We start from the raw sequence: 19,200 nt of genomic DNA on the forward strand, positions 1-19,200 counted from the left end.
CTTGACGTTTACTTTCACAGCGTGCTCATAACCTCATTCTTAGCTGCCGGCGTGGCGACATGCAACAACACTTTTCGGGGCTACCGCGCATGCTCGTCACTCCCGTTGCATGCTGGTTAGTGTAGTTGTTATATTCCCTTGCTCAGTGGTTCTTAACCTTGTTGGAGGTACCGAACCCCAGCAATTTCATATGTGCATTCACCGAACCCTTCTTTAGTGAAACTTTTTTTTTTTTTTAAATTCAAGACAGTTATGTTTTTTTTACTGGTGCACAAAATGAACCAGAACAAATTGCACACCTGCAAATCAGATGGAAAATTAGAGGGAACATTGTTTAGGGGTATCCATAATACGCCCATAGGGAGAAGTTTTTATTTACACGATGAGTCGGGTGTGTCTTGACCTCCGCCGAACCCCTGTGGCCGACTCACCGAACCCCTAGGGTTCGATCGAACCCAGGTTAAGAACCACTGCCCTAGCCCATAACATCACATCTTTCCCCCTATGAAGAAATAATGTTAACTCAATAAAATTTATTTATTGTTTTAGCTTTAACTTTAAATTTTTTAGCATTGTAACCACATTTGCAAACAACTTTTCTCTTCATAGAATTTTCTTTCAATAAAGAAATAAAGTGCAAAAATGTCAAAGCATCATAACAAACAGTTATGTCAACACTTTATTTTTATTTTATTTTATTTTGTTTTTTAAAACAACTCGAAAAAACCAAGAGTTCTTAACTCTCAATCAGCCTCTTAGGTGGCTGAACATGTCTCTTAGGTCTAGACAGTCTCTCAACAGCAGGTGACGCGGACACTGCTGTCAGTCCTTGGTCAGCAAGGTCAGGCTCCGTGTCAACAAGTTCTGCAGGTCCAGCTGAGTCCTGTTGAGCCTTTTCCTGAGTAATAACTGTAGTTAGTATGTTCCAATAGCAGCAGAAGTGCACTTTTTGGAGAGCTGTATTATTTTCAGTTTTGTGCCCAAGGGACTGATTTTATTTAACACCACTATATTATTATTTATACACCTATAGTGATCACAGAGACAGGTTGTTTTTGTGTTACTGTATATATTTTTTTCTCCTGAAAAATTCACTTAATATACTTTGGGTAACAGTCAATATTTATTTATTTTATTTTATTTTTTTAGGGGGTAAGAGTCAATATTTATTTATTAGATTTTATTTTTTTCTTATATAATAAAAGTGAGCTTTTGTTAAACCAAATATTCTGTTATTTTCCATATACAACAACCTATCTGCACTCGATGAGAGAATCGATAAGGAATCGGTTCGATAATAGGCTCGAACTCGATAATTTCTTATCAAACATCATCCCTAGTTTGCCCGCATTTCATGTTTTGTTTGTACACAGCTTAGCTAGCCAGACAGCGTATGTACTGTAGTTGTACTAACCCGTGTGGCGTGCTGCGTGTATTATGATCGATATTAAAGTGACTCACTCGATGGACCGTTGTTCGTCTGGTCCAACTGGCCGTGGACGTTTCCTGCTGATTTTGGGTAAGCAATCCATTTATGTCGAAATAGCTTTGCTCCAAATTCCTTATTTATAGCGTCAACTTCGCTCTATCCCCCTCTGCTTCAACGTCTCACTCTTCCTTCGTGCTTGCTTCTATAAGCAGCAGTACGTTTTGCTTCAAAATTATAAGGTTCTAAATCCTCATTTGTCCAAAAATAGTTGTTTTCGTTGTCTGTTGCCAAGTCTGCCATGATTAGAACATACTCGTGTTTGATTCCGGAAGTAGGAACACACAGAAGTCAGACGTGCGCTGCTATGGAAACCGAAATCAATGCGCGAAAGTCTGTCCCGGAAATTATTAAAATGATCGAAATACGGTAAATATTGAACATGTTACATATTGTTATGAATGTGTCTGTTACTACATTATATTTAGACTTGCAGTGTGTATATACAATGTTGCTGGAGGGTTTTGAAGTTGTTTTAGAGGGCTTTGAAGACTACAGTGGTGACTCCCATTAGCCACATCTTTGAAATGTTTTTTATCATCTTTAAAATCGTAGAAAAAACTTTTGACCCCACTTGTGGAAGAGTGGGGTAGAAATACAAAAACTGCGATTTCTTAAAATTAATGAAAACATACATAACAATGCAAATGGCATCATGTCACAAAGTGTTATATGAGGAATACGTGGAATATGAATAACTTACAACTTTTCATTTAACAGATTTTGAAGAATAACAACCCGTGAGGTCATTTTGGAGTGCATTTTAAGGGTTGAAGAAACCAATGAGTACAAATGACAGATAAGTCTCTTTTATTTGATCAAAAACTAGTAGTTGAAAAATTAATAATTTGAAAATTATTCCGTAAAAAGTACAATGTATGTCTGGTCTAAAAAGAACAACATTATTTAAAGAACTAAATTAAAAGCAATACTTTTGTCTTAATTAAAATACTTGTGTTAACAAAAATGTAGCATTGCACATTTCATGCAAATAATCTCCAACATTGAGATTAATATTGTGCAAACTTAACTTGTCTTGGACAAAATAGTATTTTTTTATTTACATAAGTATTATACATGGTATGCAAATACATAAGTAAATTATTGAGAGGACTGTAGTTTCATTAAGTGGATAAACCCTGGCTTTTTCATTCACACATCTTGGCAGTGTGCAGAACGACTGCTGTAGTGATTGTTCTCCATCATACATGGTATCATCATACATACATACTTTGTTTAAATAATTCCATCACAGTAAGCTGCTTTTTAGCCAGTTTGTTTGTTGTTGCGGTCTTGCTTGCCTCATGAAGACTTGCTTTTCCCGTGCTCTACTGGAGGCTTAGGTTTCAGATGCTGGAATATGGTTGTTGTGCTGCTGCATTTTTTTTAAACAAACTTTGCGGCCTATTGTCATTGTTCCACACCTGTTGTCGCAAAACCAAACTACTGACAACTTCTTTTTTTTTTTCGCTCGTTAGCGTTCGTATTAAACATGCTTTGCTAGGTGTGCCGCTAAGGAAGTAAGGAGGCGGGTGGAAACTACAGAAGCTCCTGGGGCCAAAAAGTATGCTGGACCAAAAAGAGAGGGGGGGGGGAATATTTTTTAATTTTATAATTGTCTGCAACAAAAAACTAATCTCGATTAAATCGATATAACGCGCAGACCTGAAGTTTACATTTAAACATACGATACGTTCTCTAAGTGTGTTTAAAGCCAGGTAGTCAATGTTTACACTGTGCTATTGTAATAACGGCGCACAATTGTGATGTCATTGGGACAAGCCATAAATCTTTGTTTGACCTGTCTACACACACACGCACACACACACACACACACACACTGAAGACAGTGTTTTGAAACGCTTCACCTTGGCCTGCATTTTTAAAAGTGTGACTTTTTAGCATTGTAAGTATGTGGACAAAAGGCCAAAAAGATATGGCCTAAGACATAACGAATAGTCCAGCTGTGATTCAATGCCCTGAGATAGGGATGGGCGATAGGGGCTAAAATCTATATCGTGATTTATTTTGTAGCCTTCTTTGATAACTATACATATCACAATATATTATTTAGTCAATGAATGATAAAACTATTTCAAAACAAATTAAAAAGGCTGCTAGTTAGGCTGCTTACATGCGGTAACATATTGCCTTATTCCCAGTTAATTTTTCTCAAAACTGTTATTAATCTACTTGCTAATTTACTGTTAATTATTGATTACCTTATACTGTAACATATTTCTAGCTACACCTCTATTAAAATTAAATGAACACTTAATGTTCTGTTTGGATACTGTACATTAGTTTTAGGCGATACTACACATTTGGGCATCAATTCAATACCAAGTAGATATAGGGGCAGTATTGGTCATAACAATGCAGATACTGATACAGTACTTTCAATTTTCATGATCATTGAATTATTAAATTTAGTTTTTTGTCATTAACATCCCCTTGGGGCGGTATAGCTCGGTTGGTAGAGCGGCCGCACCTGCAACTTGAGGGTTGCAGGTTCGATCCCCGCTTCCACCATCCTAGTCATTGCTGTTGTGTCCTTGGGCAAGACACTTTACCCACCTGCTGCCATTGCCACCCACACTGGTTTAAATGTAGCTTAGATATTGGGTTTCACTACGTAAAGCGCTTTGAGTCACGAGAGAAAAGCGCTATATAAATATAATTCACTTCACACTTCACTTGTGTCTGGGGACTTATTTCTTGTGTTTGTCAACAATAGCAAAAACGACAAAAGGTTTGTTTGACAATATAAAAATATCAGTCTAATCGCTGCAGTATAGACCATACAATGATATTATACTTGGTATTGTTACGGTCTATATTTGTATCAATCTGCCCACCTTTGTTTACTTACATTCAAGAACTCTATTTTAAGGTTGGCATATAGCTCTTCCTTGTCCCTCAGGAATGATACTTGTAATAAACATAGTTTATTTGCCGCCTTAAAGGCTAAAATTACTGACTTAGAAGTGGCTTTGCACCGTGGAGGGGCATTAATCGCTAACTCGGGCCCTACAGTGCGCTGAGGATGTGTTTGTTTGCTTGTCGCTGGCAGATTTGCAGGACACCGCTAGAATGTGTCATCAACATGCATTATTATGATATAACGACAGTATTAAAACCTCTATTGCCGGCCAAATTTATATAATTTTACCGTCTATCGCGCAACCCTACCTTGAGAACACAACAACCTTAAAAATAAGAATATTCACAGACACGTCTGGCTGAAGAATTCCAAACCCACAAAACATCCAGTGAGAGTTGCTAACACAACAAGTCGAACAAGACTCACTTTGGATCATATTTACGTTCCTTTGCATTGTCAAAAGTTCTGAGGGGTTTGAGTACTAACACCATTTTGTTGTGGCGGTATAATAATATTAATGCATATTAGGCATATTAATGGTCCGAAATCATTAAAGGTATGTATTTCCACACAAGACTAAAAGCTTTTCGCGTATTAATGTCTAAATATATTCATGCAGTAGAAGTGAATTTATGCAACAGCTTGAGTAAGGGAGTTAAATAATGTTCTAATGTGAGTCTGTTAAAGAAAATGTACAAGCAAAGAAAGTAAAGCAAGCAGGATGTGTTATTCTTCCTGAATTGATTCATTATTTGATAAGCTATGATCTATCAGTAAGTTGTTATTTATTTATTCATTATACAATGTTTCTTAGTGATGCGCCGATCGATTGGCCACAGATTTGGCAATTTTTTCATGAAAAAGTTAATATCTTTCAATGCAGATCACAAAAGCCGATCCTGTCTGGCTGATGCTTTAATTATTTTGTCAGGGTGACAGTCGGCTAACAGCTAGTTGTGTATGTCCATACATATTGTGGAGCCACTCCCCTAAATTAAGAAATCCTCAGCTTCATTGTGGCAAGACTGCATTTCTTAATAACTTAGTATCATCAAGGACCAGTATCACTGGTGAAAGCAGCTATTAACACGTAGATTAATAAGAGTCTAGAGAGGATAATACAACAGCAGCTGTTGGGCTCTTTTAGAGTGTTGCAACCAGGCGTACACTTAAGGGATGGGTAGATCGATACATTAATACCAAAGGTAGCAGCATGATCGATTAGACGTTTTTTTTAGATTTTTTTTCCCTCCTTCTCAAAATATTTTTGTTTTTGTTAATATTGACAAACTTCGGAAATAAGCACCTGGACACAGGAGGGCTTTGAGGGCAAAAATGTAGTTATTTAAGTTAGTATGTAATAATGTTTTATTGTCTACAACTGACTTTGACTCTCTGTGATCGGTATCTGCTGATTTCACTCAGACAATTGAAATCGGCAGCCTAAAACTCCTGGTTTCTGTCAGTAACCAGTATGCCTGTATTTATTTTAATAATTATGTGTTAAAATACTATTACATATTCCTTAAAATAGTAAAATGTTAAACACAAGACATAGCAGACTTTCAGTAATCGCTAAAACATGTAGAAGGTGTAGGATTAAATGAGCTTTGCTTCTTGCTATCCCCTTTCGGACATGTTGATTCGTGCAAGCGTAAAAGTGATGTATTTCTATGCAACTTTGTTACTGAAATGAACTAAACTGTTACAATAAATGACTGCTTAGAAGAAGTGCTGCTTCTGTTCTCTAATGATTTAGCTCTTGTGTCTACGAGTTATTCAACGCAAGTTGAAGACTGTAGCAGTTGCCAAAGTGATTATCCATTCTAATAGCACCTACTGAGGTGTCGCATAGCAAGCGGTACAGGTGGCGGTGCGGCGCCCTGTTGTCGCTGGCAGCGGGACAAAAACAACATGACAGCCTCCTCAAAAGTTTACTTTCCTGATGCCTGTGTCATTGCTCAAGTATCAGTGCACGTCCGCTTCACGTTTGAAATGTCTCCCTATGTTGTTGTTGGCAGGTATCTCATTAGTCAGGGGGCCAATGTAGGAGTCGTAAACAGCGAGGGTGAAACGCCTCTGGACATTGCTGAGGAAGAGGCTATGGAAGAGCTCCTCCAGAATGAAATCAACCGGCAAGGTAAGACTTTTAAACAGTAACCCATGCATTTAGTCTTATTTTCAAATTTAATCCTTTGAAATAATTCTTACAGAAAAATACTGCGTATATTTTGGGAGGCTGTTTAAAGGTTAATCACGCTCTTTCTAAAAGTGGTAAGCATATACGGATTAGGGGCCCCATCAGTATGTCATGCATGTATGAATACGTTTCTCACTTCTCATTGACTGTCAGTCACTTGCTTTTTTTTTTTTCCATTCGCTTGCATAACAGCAAGTTCTGTGTAAGCTGTGATGTCAGCCTTCTGGTGAAGATTCAAAACGGAAAAGTCAGGTCTTTCTATTCTTGGTGTTCTCTTGTGATGATGAAACATCAGCCTGACTATGTACCCAAGTCCCATGAAGGCATGCTTCGATAAGTTTGCTGCCCATCAAACCACTTTTGGGATAATCAAGAGTAGAGCTGGGCAAGCGGGCAGTGTCCGAGATTCGCACTGTCATGGCCTTCTGATGGTATAGGCAAAAAGGGCTTTCTGTCTTTTGGCAGGATTGTTAAAGTGCACCATGAGCCATTGCTGCCAAGGTTGGACGCAGTAAGAACTACCTACAGGTTTTGTTTTTTGTTTTTAAAGATCCTGGATGTTATGGGACAAAAAATGGCAACCTCTGTAGTCCTACAATCCTACCGAAGTGAAGCGGTTTTACCTTTACCTGGAGAAGAATGTGTGCATGTTGAGAGAAAACAACATGAAAGACAGATTTAAGTGCAGGTTAGGACTTTTTAAGCTAATCGTCCTAAACCTTTGAACTGATGAACAGCCTGTTCGAGTTTGTGTTCATTTGCTAACTAGGGGTGTTCCGATGGCCTGCAATAAACACACAAAGTTGGTATTTTCTTATAAAGTAATTTACTAAAGGGAAACAAGGTAGGCTACTGGGAGCTAGCAGCTACACAACAGTTATGCACACAAGCTAGACATACTTAACACTATTAATTTGACAATAGTGCAGTCTAAAACAGCACATTTGACAATATAAACACGTATCATATAATTATAGATGTGTATTAATTACAGATACACAGTTTCCAAGGCAGATGTGTATTAGAAAGCATTCCCCCAAAACGTATGCAGTAACAAACGTGTCCGCATCATCCTACTTACTGCGTCGTGAGCTGAAATATTACTGCGGACGAGGTGTCGCCAAAAACAATTACCCCTCCATTTCTACTTAAAGGCATCAAAGGTCCATTCCAGACAGTATACATATAAAATATTGATAAACAGGTCATTGTTTTTCATGCCTACCATTGTTCTTTAAGCAATTTTCCCTCGACTAAGCCTTTTCTAACATTCCACACTACAAAATAACAAGATTGTATGATTCCTGATGATAATAAGATTGTATAATTCCTGATGATATCATATCGGCCAATACTCAAGGCTCAAATATTGGTATATTGGAAATAAAACATTTTCTTAGAACACCCCTTTTGCTAACTCTTATTTTTGTTTGTCATGCTTCTCTTCGATACTCTACTTTCTGGTTCCAATACACCAGTGCAAAATCCTGAGTGTGTCAGGAATCTTTTTAAGATCGAATTAATTGCACGATACACAGCTCTCAAATGGTTTGTAATGTCAACCATGACAGTTGACAAAATCTACTCTCTGCCCTTCAATGAATTGACTTACGCAGACAAGACTTGCACACACCTGAGCAGCTGCCATCTTTCATTTTGGATTTCCTGATGATGCTTTGCTGCAACTTTTGGATAGATGCCTCGTGTATCTGTGTGTTGAAGAAGAAAGCAGCAGCATTATGCAACTGGCTGTTACGTAACATTTCTGTATGTTTGTAATGTGATTTTCTCCTTTTCAATGCATTCAACTTGTTAGCCGGCCGCTATTGCGCTTAGTCCTCGTCTGGCTTTCCTTGAAGTTGTCATGGAACGGCATGGAATCCTTCTCTTTATTAGCTCAGTCTAATCCTGGTGGAAGTAGTGGTGTGTTTGTCTTCACATATGTGTAAAACGTGGCCCCACCGACCGCTTCTGTAGTTTCATCAGCAACAGACGTACACTTTGTATATCGTCAAGGAGGCCTCTGCGGCGAGATGAGTCCTTTTTTGGTCTCACATACTTTGTCTTTATCTCTTCGCCGCTCAGGTAGAAGATGTGCTGTTCTCTTGTTAAAAAAAAAAAGAGGCAGCTTTGAACTGCTGCCAGTTCCTCAACTGTACTCTTTGTGTAGTCCTACTTAGAGGCCATTAGGCTGCCTGCTTTTTATAGAAGCTGTGTAGGCAACTTCCCAAGAGATCACGGGACACCCCCACTCGGCCCGGCTCCCCAATCCCTACGTCGGCTCCTCTGCCCTGTTCGACTTCAGGCTGATTAGCTTCTGGTTTCTTACTGTTACACACTCATCACAGCTTAGTGTGCTGTTTGTAATAATAAACACTGTTTCAGAGCAAATTATCATCATGCCTAGTGTCTCACTATGACAAACACTTTTTCTTTTCTTTTTGTATACGTTTCTCTAACACATCTGCTAAAGTTGTGGCTCCTGCCCCACTTCCCTGCTTGGATTACTGCTCTTGTAGTAGCTGAAAAGTTAGTGAGTCATGTAGCAGCATCAGCATTTTCAGATGTTTTTAGCTACCAGGTGTCTTCGAGACAATACAGGCCTGTTTTGGTGTGCTGTCCTGCGTACAGCGCCGACACATTGACACACTTAACTGGCCGCTAAGTCATTGTCAAATGAACAGAACATTGGCTCAAAACTCTGAGGCTGTAAAACAGAACAAGTGCTTGTTGACACCCGGCAAGTGTCATGCCTAAATCTCCTTAAACACAACAGATGACATTTTTAGATGTGCCAGATCCACAATTTAGCTCATATTCGGATGCTGCGACTATATCAATGTCCGCACTCTTGTGTACCGCAGGGGTTGACATCGAGGCGGCCCGCAAAGAGGAGGAGCGAATCATGCTGCGAGACGCCCGGCAGTGGCTCAACAGCGGCCAGATTCAGGACATCCGACACGCCAAGTCCGGAGGAACAGCGCTACACGTCGCTGCTGCAAAGGGCTACGTTGAGGTTTTAAAGTAAGGCTCTGTTTTACACTACTTGACGTGACCTATTCATAGTAGAGGCAAGGTGCTTTCCTCTGTCTTTTCTGTCTTGTCACGGGCCTCTCTGCGGGTTGTTGATGCATGCCCATTGCACCACGACAGCGACTGCAGCTGCTTGTCCATCTGGCCCGGGAAGCCAGCCAGGACATTCTACTGCCATAGATAGCACTGCCATCTCAGACGTAAACTGTCAAGGCAGTTATTAACAAGCCAGGGATCAAAATGTTTTGGGGTTTTACCAACACAACTGAAATAAGACCTTTTTACAATTCAACAATGTCCTCATGTTTGTTTATGGCTTCTCACATTTGCCCTTTTGTTTTTGTTTTTTACGGTGCAGGCTTTTAATCCAAGCAGGGTATGATGTTAATATTAAGGACTATGATGGCTGGACTCCTCTACATGCAGCAGCACACTGGGGCAAAGAGGAGGCCTGCAGGATACTGGTGGACCACCTCTGTGAAATGGACGTCATTAATAAAATGGTTTGTCTGCAACATTTATCCAAAATCTTCATAAGGATAGGATTAGAGCTGCAACAATTAATCGTTTAAATTGATTTACTAATTAACTGGAATTTTGCCTTTTATTCACAGTCCATATGTGAGACAAACACATGTTTTTCTCTTCTTAATGCATTATAACTTGTAAATATACCAAAAGTTAACTAAAATGGAACTGATGGGGTTTGCTCTAATAGGTTATATGTAATGTGATAACAGGCACATTCATAATAAAATGTACTGGATTTTTCAGACTATAAGACTATAATTTTCTAAAAAATCGACCGTGCGCCTTGTAACTCAGAGCGCATAATGTACGTATTAATTCTGGTTGTGCTTACTAACCTCAAAGTCATTTTATTTGCTACATAGTGTAATGATAAGCGTGACCAGTAAATTGCAGTCACACATACGAGATACATGGAGACTGCAGGATGACGCCTGTTCAATAAAGAACGCGAGCAAGTACCTGTTAGCAAGCCACACCAAAACTTTGATGCTTCATTGAGAATATAGAATATTACAGACGCCGCTCAAAACGTTTTAATACGACTTTGGTAAGCTACGAAGCCACACCACTTAAAGGAACACGGATCATTACAGCTACCGTAGTCAGACGTACTGTGCGTCAACATACAGGTATTATTATTATGGTGTGTGTGTGTGTGTGTATATAGGGACCCCAAAATGGCAACTATTAGGAGACATTACTTGGCGTTCTGTTTTGCGATATTATGCAAAATGAACTTGTTTTACCTATTAGTATCGGCTGATGTGTATTTGGGAGCCGCATAAGTTCCGAAAATTTGCGCAAGTCTGCCATTGTAGTACGCGCCATAGTCAATAAGCTCCTTCTTTTACATTATCCCCATGTTGTGGGACATTAATCCTCCGCTGTTGCCATTTCTAATATAAAGTAGCTTACCGTTTTAACTTATCTGCCAGTTGACTCGCTAAGGAAACGCTGAAACAATCACGGGAAGAAGACAAAATGTAGCCACGGGAATAAGACCGCCCACAAAACGGTGCATCCTGAAGAGACGGTCAAAAAGTGGCTTGAAGATGGTCTGTAAAACATAATCTATGCAACATTTTGACCAAAGAACCATTACATGTTATGTAAACCACAAGGAAGTGTTTGAAATCTAGGAAAAAACATAATATGGCCCCTGTAATCCATCCATCCATATATATATATATATATATATATATATATATATATATATATATATATATATATATATATGGGGCTTCACGGTGGCAGAGGGGTTAGTGCATCTGCCTCACAATACGAAGGTCCTGAGTAGTCTTGGGTTCAATCCCGGGCTCGGGATCTTTCTGTGTGGAGTTTGCATATTCTTCCCGTGACTGCGTGGGTTCCCTCCGGGTACTCCGGCTTCCTCCCACCTCCAAAGACATGCACCTGGGGATAGGTTGATTGGCAACACTAAATTGGCCCTAGTGTGTGAATGTGAGTGTGAATGTTATCTGTCTATCTGTGTTGGCCCTGCGATGAGGTGGCGACTTGTCCAGGGTGTACCCCGCCTTCCGCCCGATTGTAGCTGAGATAGGCTCCAGCGCCCCCCGCGACCCCAAAAGGGAATAAGCGGTAGAAAATGGATGGGCCCCTGTAATGTGCCTTATAAGATGATGCGCCTTTTGTATGAAAATAGATCTGAATAGACCCACTAATCGGCTATAGTCTGAAAAATACAGTGGTATGTACGTATTTTGGTAATTTTAAGCATACAGCAGCGTATTCATTTCACAGACTCATTACAACATTCTCTATTTCCTTCAACAGCAGCAGCTACTACTCCTGTCAGACTTCATTAGAGACAACAATAACTATTTTTGGACAATTGATGATCCAGAAACTTGTTTGAGCCTTAATATACAAAGAACGATCCAAATGTTTTAGAAGCTGTGTGCTAAACAGATCCAGCTTTATTGAAACACTAAGCATCATGTAGCGGTATTGAAATAGAAACTATGAATATAAAAAAACAAACACTGTACAATGTCTGCTCTCACTGGAATTAGAGAATTAATCCTAATCCTCGCGCAATTATTAAAGTAAATGAGCGTCTTCTCGTGTCTTTCTTGCCATCTTCGGGTTTAAATTGGATGTCAAAGTTGACCAACTTCTCAGGTTCATGGCAACAACCTTCTAGTATACAAGTGACAGCCATGATTTATAATCTGGAATTAACTTTTACCAACTCTTGAGGCGATGCTGCAGCAGTTAAAATGTGTTCCTTAACGTTGGCAATTATAATAATATTGCTAATACTTGATTAATTAATATTCAGGTCACAAGATGTAAATGGAGTATTGTTGGCAGTTTTGGGATGTTTTAAGAGGGCTTTATGGGTGCAATAGAGTACTCCCAGTAGCTGCATTGTTAGAACATTGGTATTTTTCGAATTAGAATGCATATAAAAACGTGTTCTTGTCCTATATCGGGATTGGTAATGATGGCCAACATTCTAAAAAAAACAAAACTCATGCATAGGTCATGCATGCAAAGTTATAAAATACTTTTGACCCATGCAAATAAAAAAATAATTATTGTCCAAATGTCCAGTTATACCCATTGTCTTAGTAGTTTTCTTAAAAGCAGGGGCGCTGACAGGACTTCTGGTCCCAAAGAATCCACCACAACCCCACACACAGACACTCACACCCACTTAACACTTGCCAGTCCATTAGGGGTCCATGTAATTAACCCCACTCTACCAACCTACACAGCAAACCTGCTCAAAATGAATGCCAACGTCTCATTCCCATGAACCCAATATTGTGTATTGTGAGATCATGTATCATCACACCCCTGCTTCACACAGATTACGATTTTTGTGTGTTTTGAAGTCTTGGCCTGGGGTAGTAGTGCTTCTTCCTGCACTGTTGCTGAAGGAGCTACTCAGGGACTCCACAGTGTTGTACTTGTAATGGAGTTAGAGATTATGAATGTCAGCCTAGCCAACATCTTTCTGTCAGCCGCCTCATTTGTGGTGTCCAGTGGGCAGTATAGTCAGCGCTCCCAATTCACATTTAAGATTAATGGAAATGAATCTCCATCAGGGCCAGACACCTTTTGACGTTTCAGATGAAGATGTTCTGGGATACTTAGAAGAGCTGCAAAAGAAACAAAATCTGGTAGGAGTTTTTCAAAGCTCAACGCTCATCTGCATTCTTCCAAATACATCCAATGTTTTTCTTCATTGCAGCTGATGAGCGAGAAGAAAGACGATAAGAAATCGCCTTTAATTGAAACGACAACCACAGGGGACAACAACCAATCACTGAAACCACTAAAGAGGTAACGCCTGACCTTTGAGATAACGTATGAAGCAAATTGTCATGTTCAACCCTGGTAAATGTTGGTACCGCAGCAAAGAAACACTGCTGCTAGAGCCCGAAAAGACCGCACCGCGTATTGAGACCTTGGAGCCGGAGAAGGTGGATGAAGAGGAGGAGGGGAAGAAGGATGAATCCAGCTGCTCCAGCGAAGAGGAGGAGGAGGAAGATTCGGAGTCGGAGAATGAAGCAGGTGAGATCCCACACAGGACTATAACGTATTTGCGTAATTGGCCATGGCACATGTAATTTTTATGGAAAAAGCAAATGTCTTCATGTTTTTTATGTCACAAACAAGACAAAGGAGCCTGTGATGAGAGAGGAGATGATGCATACACCAGAAAAATATAATTTGTCACTGCTGACTTTTTTTTAATGAAACAGAATCTCGAAGCGTCGGAATACGACAAAGTCTAAATTGGCAACACATTCTTTTACTGCGTATGAGGTGCGTTAAGGCTATTGTATGGAATTGGAACGACAAGATACATTCACATAGTCTTGTGATATAATGTGTTGTAATGTTAGCATTTCCAATTGTGTGCAATAACAACCAGAAAAGTTGCAAGATTTGGCAATTGTTGCTTTTTTAAAATAAAACAACATAATCTAGAAGCATCTGAATAAAAAAAGTTTCAGAAGCTACAAAAGTTTCTGGGGGCAAAAAGGAGCAAGGGGGGCAAGAGGAGAATACAAATATTTTTTATTTTCTAAATTGTTTGCAATCAAAAACTTGAACTTATCAATAAAATCGATATATCGCACCAGGCCTAATTGTGCATAATCAATTAAAGCTGGTGTACTTAAGTTATATTCTTTAACCAAAAAAAAAAAAATTCATATTAGCATTATACAGTATATCGTAACAGTAATACCGTAATTTCTGAAGAAATTGAATGTCTGCGTGCTGTATGTGTCATATAATTAAGTATTTTAGTATATAAAATCTGGGAAGACAAAATAATTTGTCTTCGTGGCGGTCAACCCCTCCAAATCCAACCACAGGTTTTAGAGAAAGGAGGGGTGAGCAAAGCCCATGAAGGAGCCTCTTCATTGGCTGACGCGATATATAGTGAAGCGCGTGTACAGTGCAAACTTGTTTTCAGTTTCAGGTGGCTGCAGAACACCCACCTGAAAAGATCGCAATACCTGTGCTTGTTGTTAGAGCATATACCGCTAAAAAAAAGAAATCAGAGGAAGAAAATAAAGACACTATACATCTAAAAGAACCAACGAAGAGCCAAAACTCGAATAAATATTGGTCCGGCGTATTCAAGATGGAGGGCATTGCGAGCCATTCTTGGACTAATTTTGGTCGTGCAAGTGGCTGTTTTCCTTCTGCATGTAATCTATTGTTCCATTTTCCTATATTTTGTGTGTATCCTCTTGCTTGGCGACGTGTATTATTGATAGTCATTTACTTTCTGCAACTAAATACAAACCAGGGGATTCTTTGATGCAACTGTCAACTACCTATGTGTGTGCACGTACAGCTCTTGTGCGCAAATTTGTGCACTTCCAGAGAGGAGGAGACTGGTAGGGACTATCAGCGAGGTGCGCACGGTGGGGGTCGGGACAGTTTGACTGTTTGAATTCTGCCTGGTGACACTAGATTCAAGTACCCCAGCTTTAATGGCAGACCGAAATAAATAAATAAATGAATGTATGTGAAACACAGCTTTTTTGGGCTCTGACGGCTTTACCGCGGGACAGCAATGTATTTGTGATGTTGGGTTGGGCGGGGGGGATGGACATATAATTATGCAAAAAGCAAAACAAATGTGTTTAGAAATACAAATGTAGTTTCTTCTGCCTATTCATTGTGTTTTTATCTCACTAAAAGACAAAGTCGCCTGTGATAAGGATGGATATGACGCGTACTTAATGTTAGAATCTCCCAAAGTGTCCAATAAGACCAGAAAATTTGGTATATTTGTCATTAGTAACTTTCTTTTTAACAAAACAGTATAATCTAAGCATCTAAATAAGACAGTCTAAATTGACAACACATTCTCGCTGTGTATTAAGTGTGTTGAAGCAGACTTACGATGCCATCTACTGTGTAGATTTGGAACGTGTGTTGATGTGCAAAGCCGACAAATGAATGTATGTGAAATTCCAGTGTCTCATGCTCCATCATTCTTCAATGGATTTAGTTTAATGCATTTGTTTCCCATTTACATGTATGTATCGCAGATAAGAGCAAACCATCAGCATCCGTCAGCAACAGCACAACGCCCGCTCCGGCCAGCATCACCGTGTCCTCGCCGAGCAGTCCCACCAACCAGCTGACCAGCCCCTCGTCGCCATCGAAGAAGGTAGCACAGATGACAGACAAGCGTCGCTTGTGGTTTCTAAGTCTGGAGGAGCACAAAACCAAATCTCAGTCTGCTAGGTTGGGTTACAGAATAGAAAGCAAACAAATGTCAGAATCCTGGATTAAAAGAGCTGTCAGTTCTGCTTAAACTTTAAGAATATTCCAGGAAAGCATTTTTGTTTCCTCATTTGTAGCTGCTGCCCTCTGCTGGAAAAGAATACATAACCTGAACAAGTCTGGCTGTGTTGCTATGATACACACTCTCATACGTGCATAAATCACTTATTGTCTTTGAGCTGACTGATTTCATGCTAGCAATGCTTTCTTGCGCTGTTTTGTTTTGCTTGTGTTCTTGCAAAGATCTTATTGTTTAATTTGAAGTCTAGTGCGCCCACATCACATTGTAAGAAAATACATGACCCAGTGTGACAAATGTTCAGTAGCCTGATCTTTGGCGGGAGTGATTGTGTGGCATTACTCGGCCTCAAACAAAAAGTCTGTCCTTGCTCCAAAGTGTGTTTCTTTTGCTGCTGCTTCAGTCTTATTCTCTCAACCTCCTCCCTGCCTTCCCCTTCTTTCTGTCTCTTTCTGTCCGTGTCTGCTGGCTCCTTGTCTTGGTTTGCTTTAGTTTGATTGTGTTGCCCCCCTCATGCCTGTGGCGGAGCCGGGCTGTCCTGCATTGTGGCGTCAAGGCTTGCGCAAAACTGGCATTTCTCTAGTGCCCAAAAAAGCAATGGTGAGGCAGTTTGGTGTGCAGCGAAGTTCTTTTATCTCACTCCTACACACACTAAAAACACCCGCACCTCCCTTTAACAACCCAGGCTTATGTTTATGGAATCCTGTTTTGGTCCCCGACCCGCACTCATCAGTCCCACATGGTGTTCACACGTTTCTCTTGAATGAAGTGGATGCTTTGGGCTTGTTTGGCTTCTGTGTCCTTGTTGCTTGATTAGTTTCTGTGTTGGGCGGGTCGATAGCGTCATCTTAAAATTTGACCATAATAGTAATTATCCAACCCAAAATCCAAAAGTTATGTTTTCATACTTAAAGTAAAAAGCACAGTTTTGTCGGTTAACTTTTTAACAGGCATGTCCTTTTCAAACCTGACAATGCTCTTGTCCTAATCAAAGCTGTTTTTTGACTAATAAAGCTGTGTTATTTTTACACAGTTAATACACATGCGACCCATTTTCCTTCTCCTTCAGGTCACCACGCCCCCCACGGCCACGGCCAAAGTGGAGGACGACCGCAAGGACGAGTCCCCGGCGTCGTGGCGTCTCGGCTTGAGAAAGACGGGCAGCTACGGGGCGCTGGCGGAGATCACGGCTACCAAGGAGGCGCAGAGGGAGAAGGATGCCACGGGTGTGATGCGCTCGGCCTCCAGCCCCCGCCTCTCCTCTTCCCTTGACAACAAAGATAAGGTCGGCGCTTAGATCGTCACCATAGATGGGCCATTTGCTGTAGAGTGAGACTAAAGTTATAATTTGTTTGCAGGAAAAGGACAAAGGAACCCGCCTTGCCTACGTGGCCCCCACCATTCCGAGGAGACTGGCCAGTACATCAGACATTGACGAGAAGGAAAACAGGTGAACTCTACGGTCTTCATAGAAGGATTTATTTTGGAAGTACATGGTGCTTTGGGGTCCACCTTTGGCGTGTGATCCCCTAGGGACTCTTCTGCGGCTCTCATACGTAGCGGCTCTTACACCCGGCGGCGCTGGGACGACGACATGAAGAACAGCGAAGGAACCACCTCGACCAATAGAACCTCTAGCTACCAGCGAAGGTTAGCCTCCAACCTTGTTTGTCTCTTTCACCTAACAACTCTCTCCTATTGTTTAACATCAGGAAGACCTTTATAGTCTGTATCCTACATATTGTTGATGTCATGTTGTAATTGCTTATACATCCCTACGCTTTGCTGTCGTTGTCATGCATGTGCTCCAAAATGTATTTTAAAAATTCACCCAATCCGTACACGAAATGGTGTTGCATTCAAGTCATATGAGGAACATTCTGGGTATTTTTACATGCATAAACCCAGCTGTATGACATGCATGCAACATGAATGTGTCACAAATATGGCTGTCTGTCATATTGTTTTTTGTGTGTGTGTCTGTCTACACTGCTAACATGCTTCTTTCACCCGCCCACCTGCTACCACCGCCAGCACATCCCACACGCTAGCGCTAGGGCGGAGTGGCAGCACGCGGGACGTGCCGTCCAAGTCTTCGTCCACCTCCAGCTTGGATCCTAACACCTGTAACACTAAACCCTGGCAGCCACCCACCTCCCACTACCAGTCATACAGCATTTACCGCAGGTACACCGCCATGTCTAACACGGCCCACCACTAAACATCCGCTTCCTGTTGATGTGCTTTGATGCGCCACAGTTTATCTCACCTGACCACAAATCTACAAATACTCTATAAATGAAGATAAAGACTCTAAACTGGACATATTCCACCAAGGACAAGTGAAGGATGCCAGGGTGTTACGTTTTGTCAAAGATGCTAAAACCAATCCAATGTAGTTCAAGATAAACTAAACTATCTGAAGAAAACATTGACATCTTAGTTATAGATGTAGTAGATACACAGTATATAGATATTGAGAGAGACAGACATAGTATATAGATACAGATGTATAGAGCTATATGTTGATAGAGATATGGTGGGTGGGTGTACATACAGTACAGGCCAAAAGTTTGGACACACCTTCTCCTCATTCAATGCGTGTTCTTTATTTTCATGACTATTTACATTGTAGATTGTCACTGAAGGTATAAAAACTATGAATGAACACATGTGGAGTTATGTACTTAACAAAAAAAGGTGAAATAACTGAAAACATGTTTCATATTCTAGTTTCTTCAAAATAGCCACCCTTTGCTCTGATTACGGCTTTGCACATTTTTGGCATTCTCTCGATGAGCTTCAAGCATACCTGTGAGGTAAAAACCTTTTCAGGTGACTACCTCTTGAAACTCATCGAGAGAATGCCAAGAGTGTGCGAAAAACTAATCAGAGCAAAGGGTGGCTATTTTGAAGAAACTAGAATATAAAACATGTTTTCAGCTATTTCACCTTATTTTGTTAAGTACATAAATCCACATGTATTCATTCATAGTTTTGATGCCTTCAATGACAATCTACAATAGTCATGAAAATAAAGAAAATGCATTGAATGAGGTGTGTCCAAACTTTTTTTGGGGGGGGGGTGCAGATGTACGGTATGTATAAATCTATATAGGTGTATATTTGTATGCATATAGGTTTATACACATATGTGTGTATATGTCAGGGCTGTCAAATTTAACGCGTCAACAATAAGTTCCTTTAACAGCGATTAACGTTTTTTGACCCTCTGACCCTTCCGTAATGGCGTCCAGTTACTG

General features: G+C 40.3%; 1 protein-coding gene across 5 annotated transcripts in view; it reads left to right on the forward strand.

Moving 5' to 3' along the window:
* Nucleotides 1-19,200, forward strand: part of ppp1r12a (protein phosphatase 1, regulatory subunit 12A) — a 76,549-nt gene that overhangs the window by 32,531 nt on the left and 24,818 nt on the right. For 4 of the 5 annotated variants that reach the window (XM_061959641.1, XM_061959639.1, XM_061959643.1 and 1 more), the window contains exons 3-13: nt 6,392-6,510; nt 9,435-9,594; nt 9,962-10,106; nt 13,209-13,283; nt 13,355-13,446; nt 13,520-13,677; nt 15,681-15,802; nt 17,007-17,222; nt 17,296-17,387; nt 17,471-17,587; nt 17,972-18,124. In XM_061959641.1, coding sequence (XP_061815625.1) covers nt 6,392-6,510; nt 9,435-9,594; nt 9,962-10,106; nt 13,209-13,283; nt 13,355-13,446; nt 13,520-13,677; nt 15,681-15,802; nt 17,007-17,222; nt 17,296-17,387; nt 17,471-17,587; nt 17,972-18,124 — 1,449 coding nt within the window. The remainder of the gene's footprint in view (nt 1-6,391; nt 6,511-9,434; nt 9,595-9,961; nt 10,107-13,208; nt 13,284-13,354; nt 13,447-13,519; nt 13,678-15,680; nt 15,803-17,006; nt 17,223-17,295; nt 17,388-17,470; nt 17,588-17,971; nt 18,125-19,200) is intronic. The other variant, XM_061959644.1, reaches the window with a different exon arrangement.

Source organism: Nerophis lumbriciformis, linkage group LG05, assembly GCF_033978685.3.
Source record: "Nerophis lumbriciformis linkage group LG05, RoL_Nlum_v2.1, whole genome shotgun sequence".
NCBI lineage: Eukaryota > Metazoa > Chordata > Actinopteri > Syngnathiformes > Syngnathidae > Nerophis > Nerophis lumbriciformis.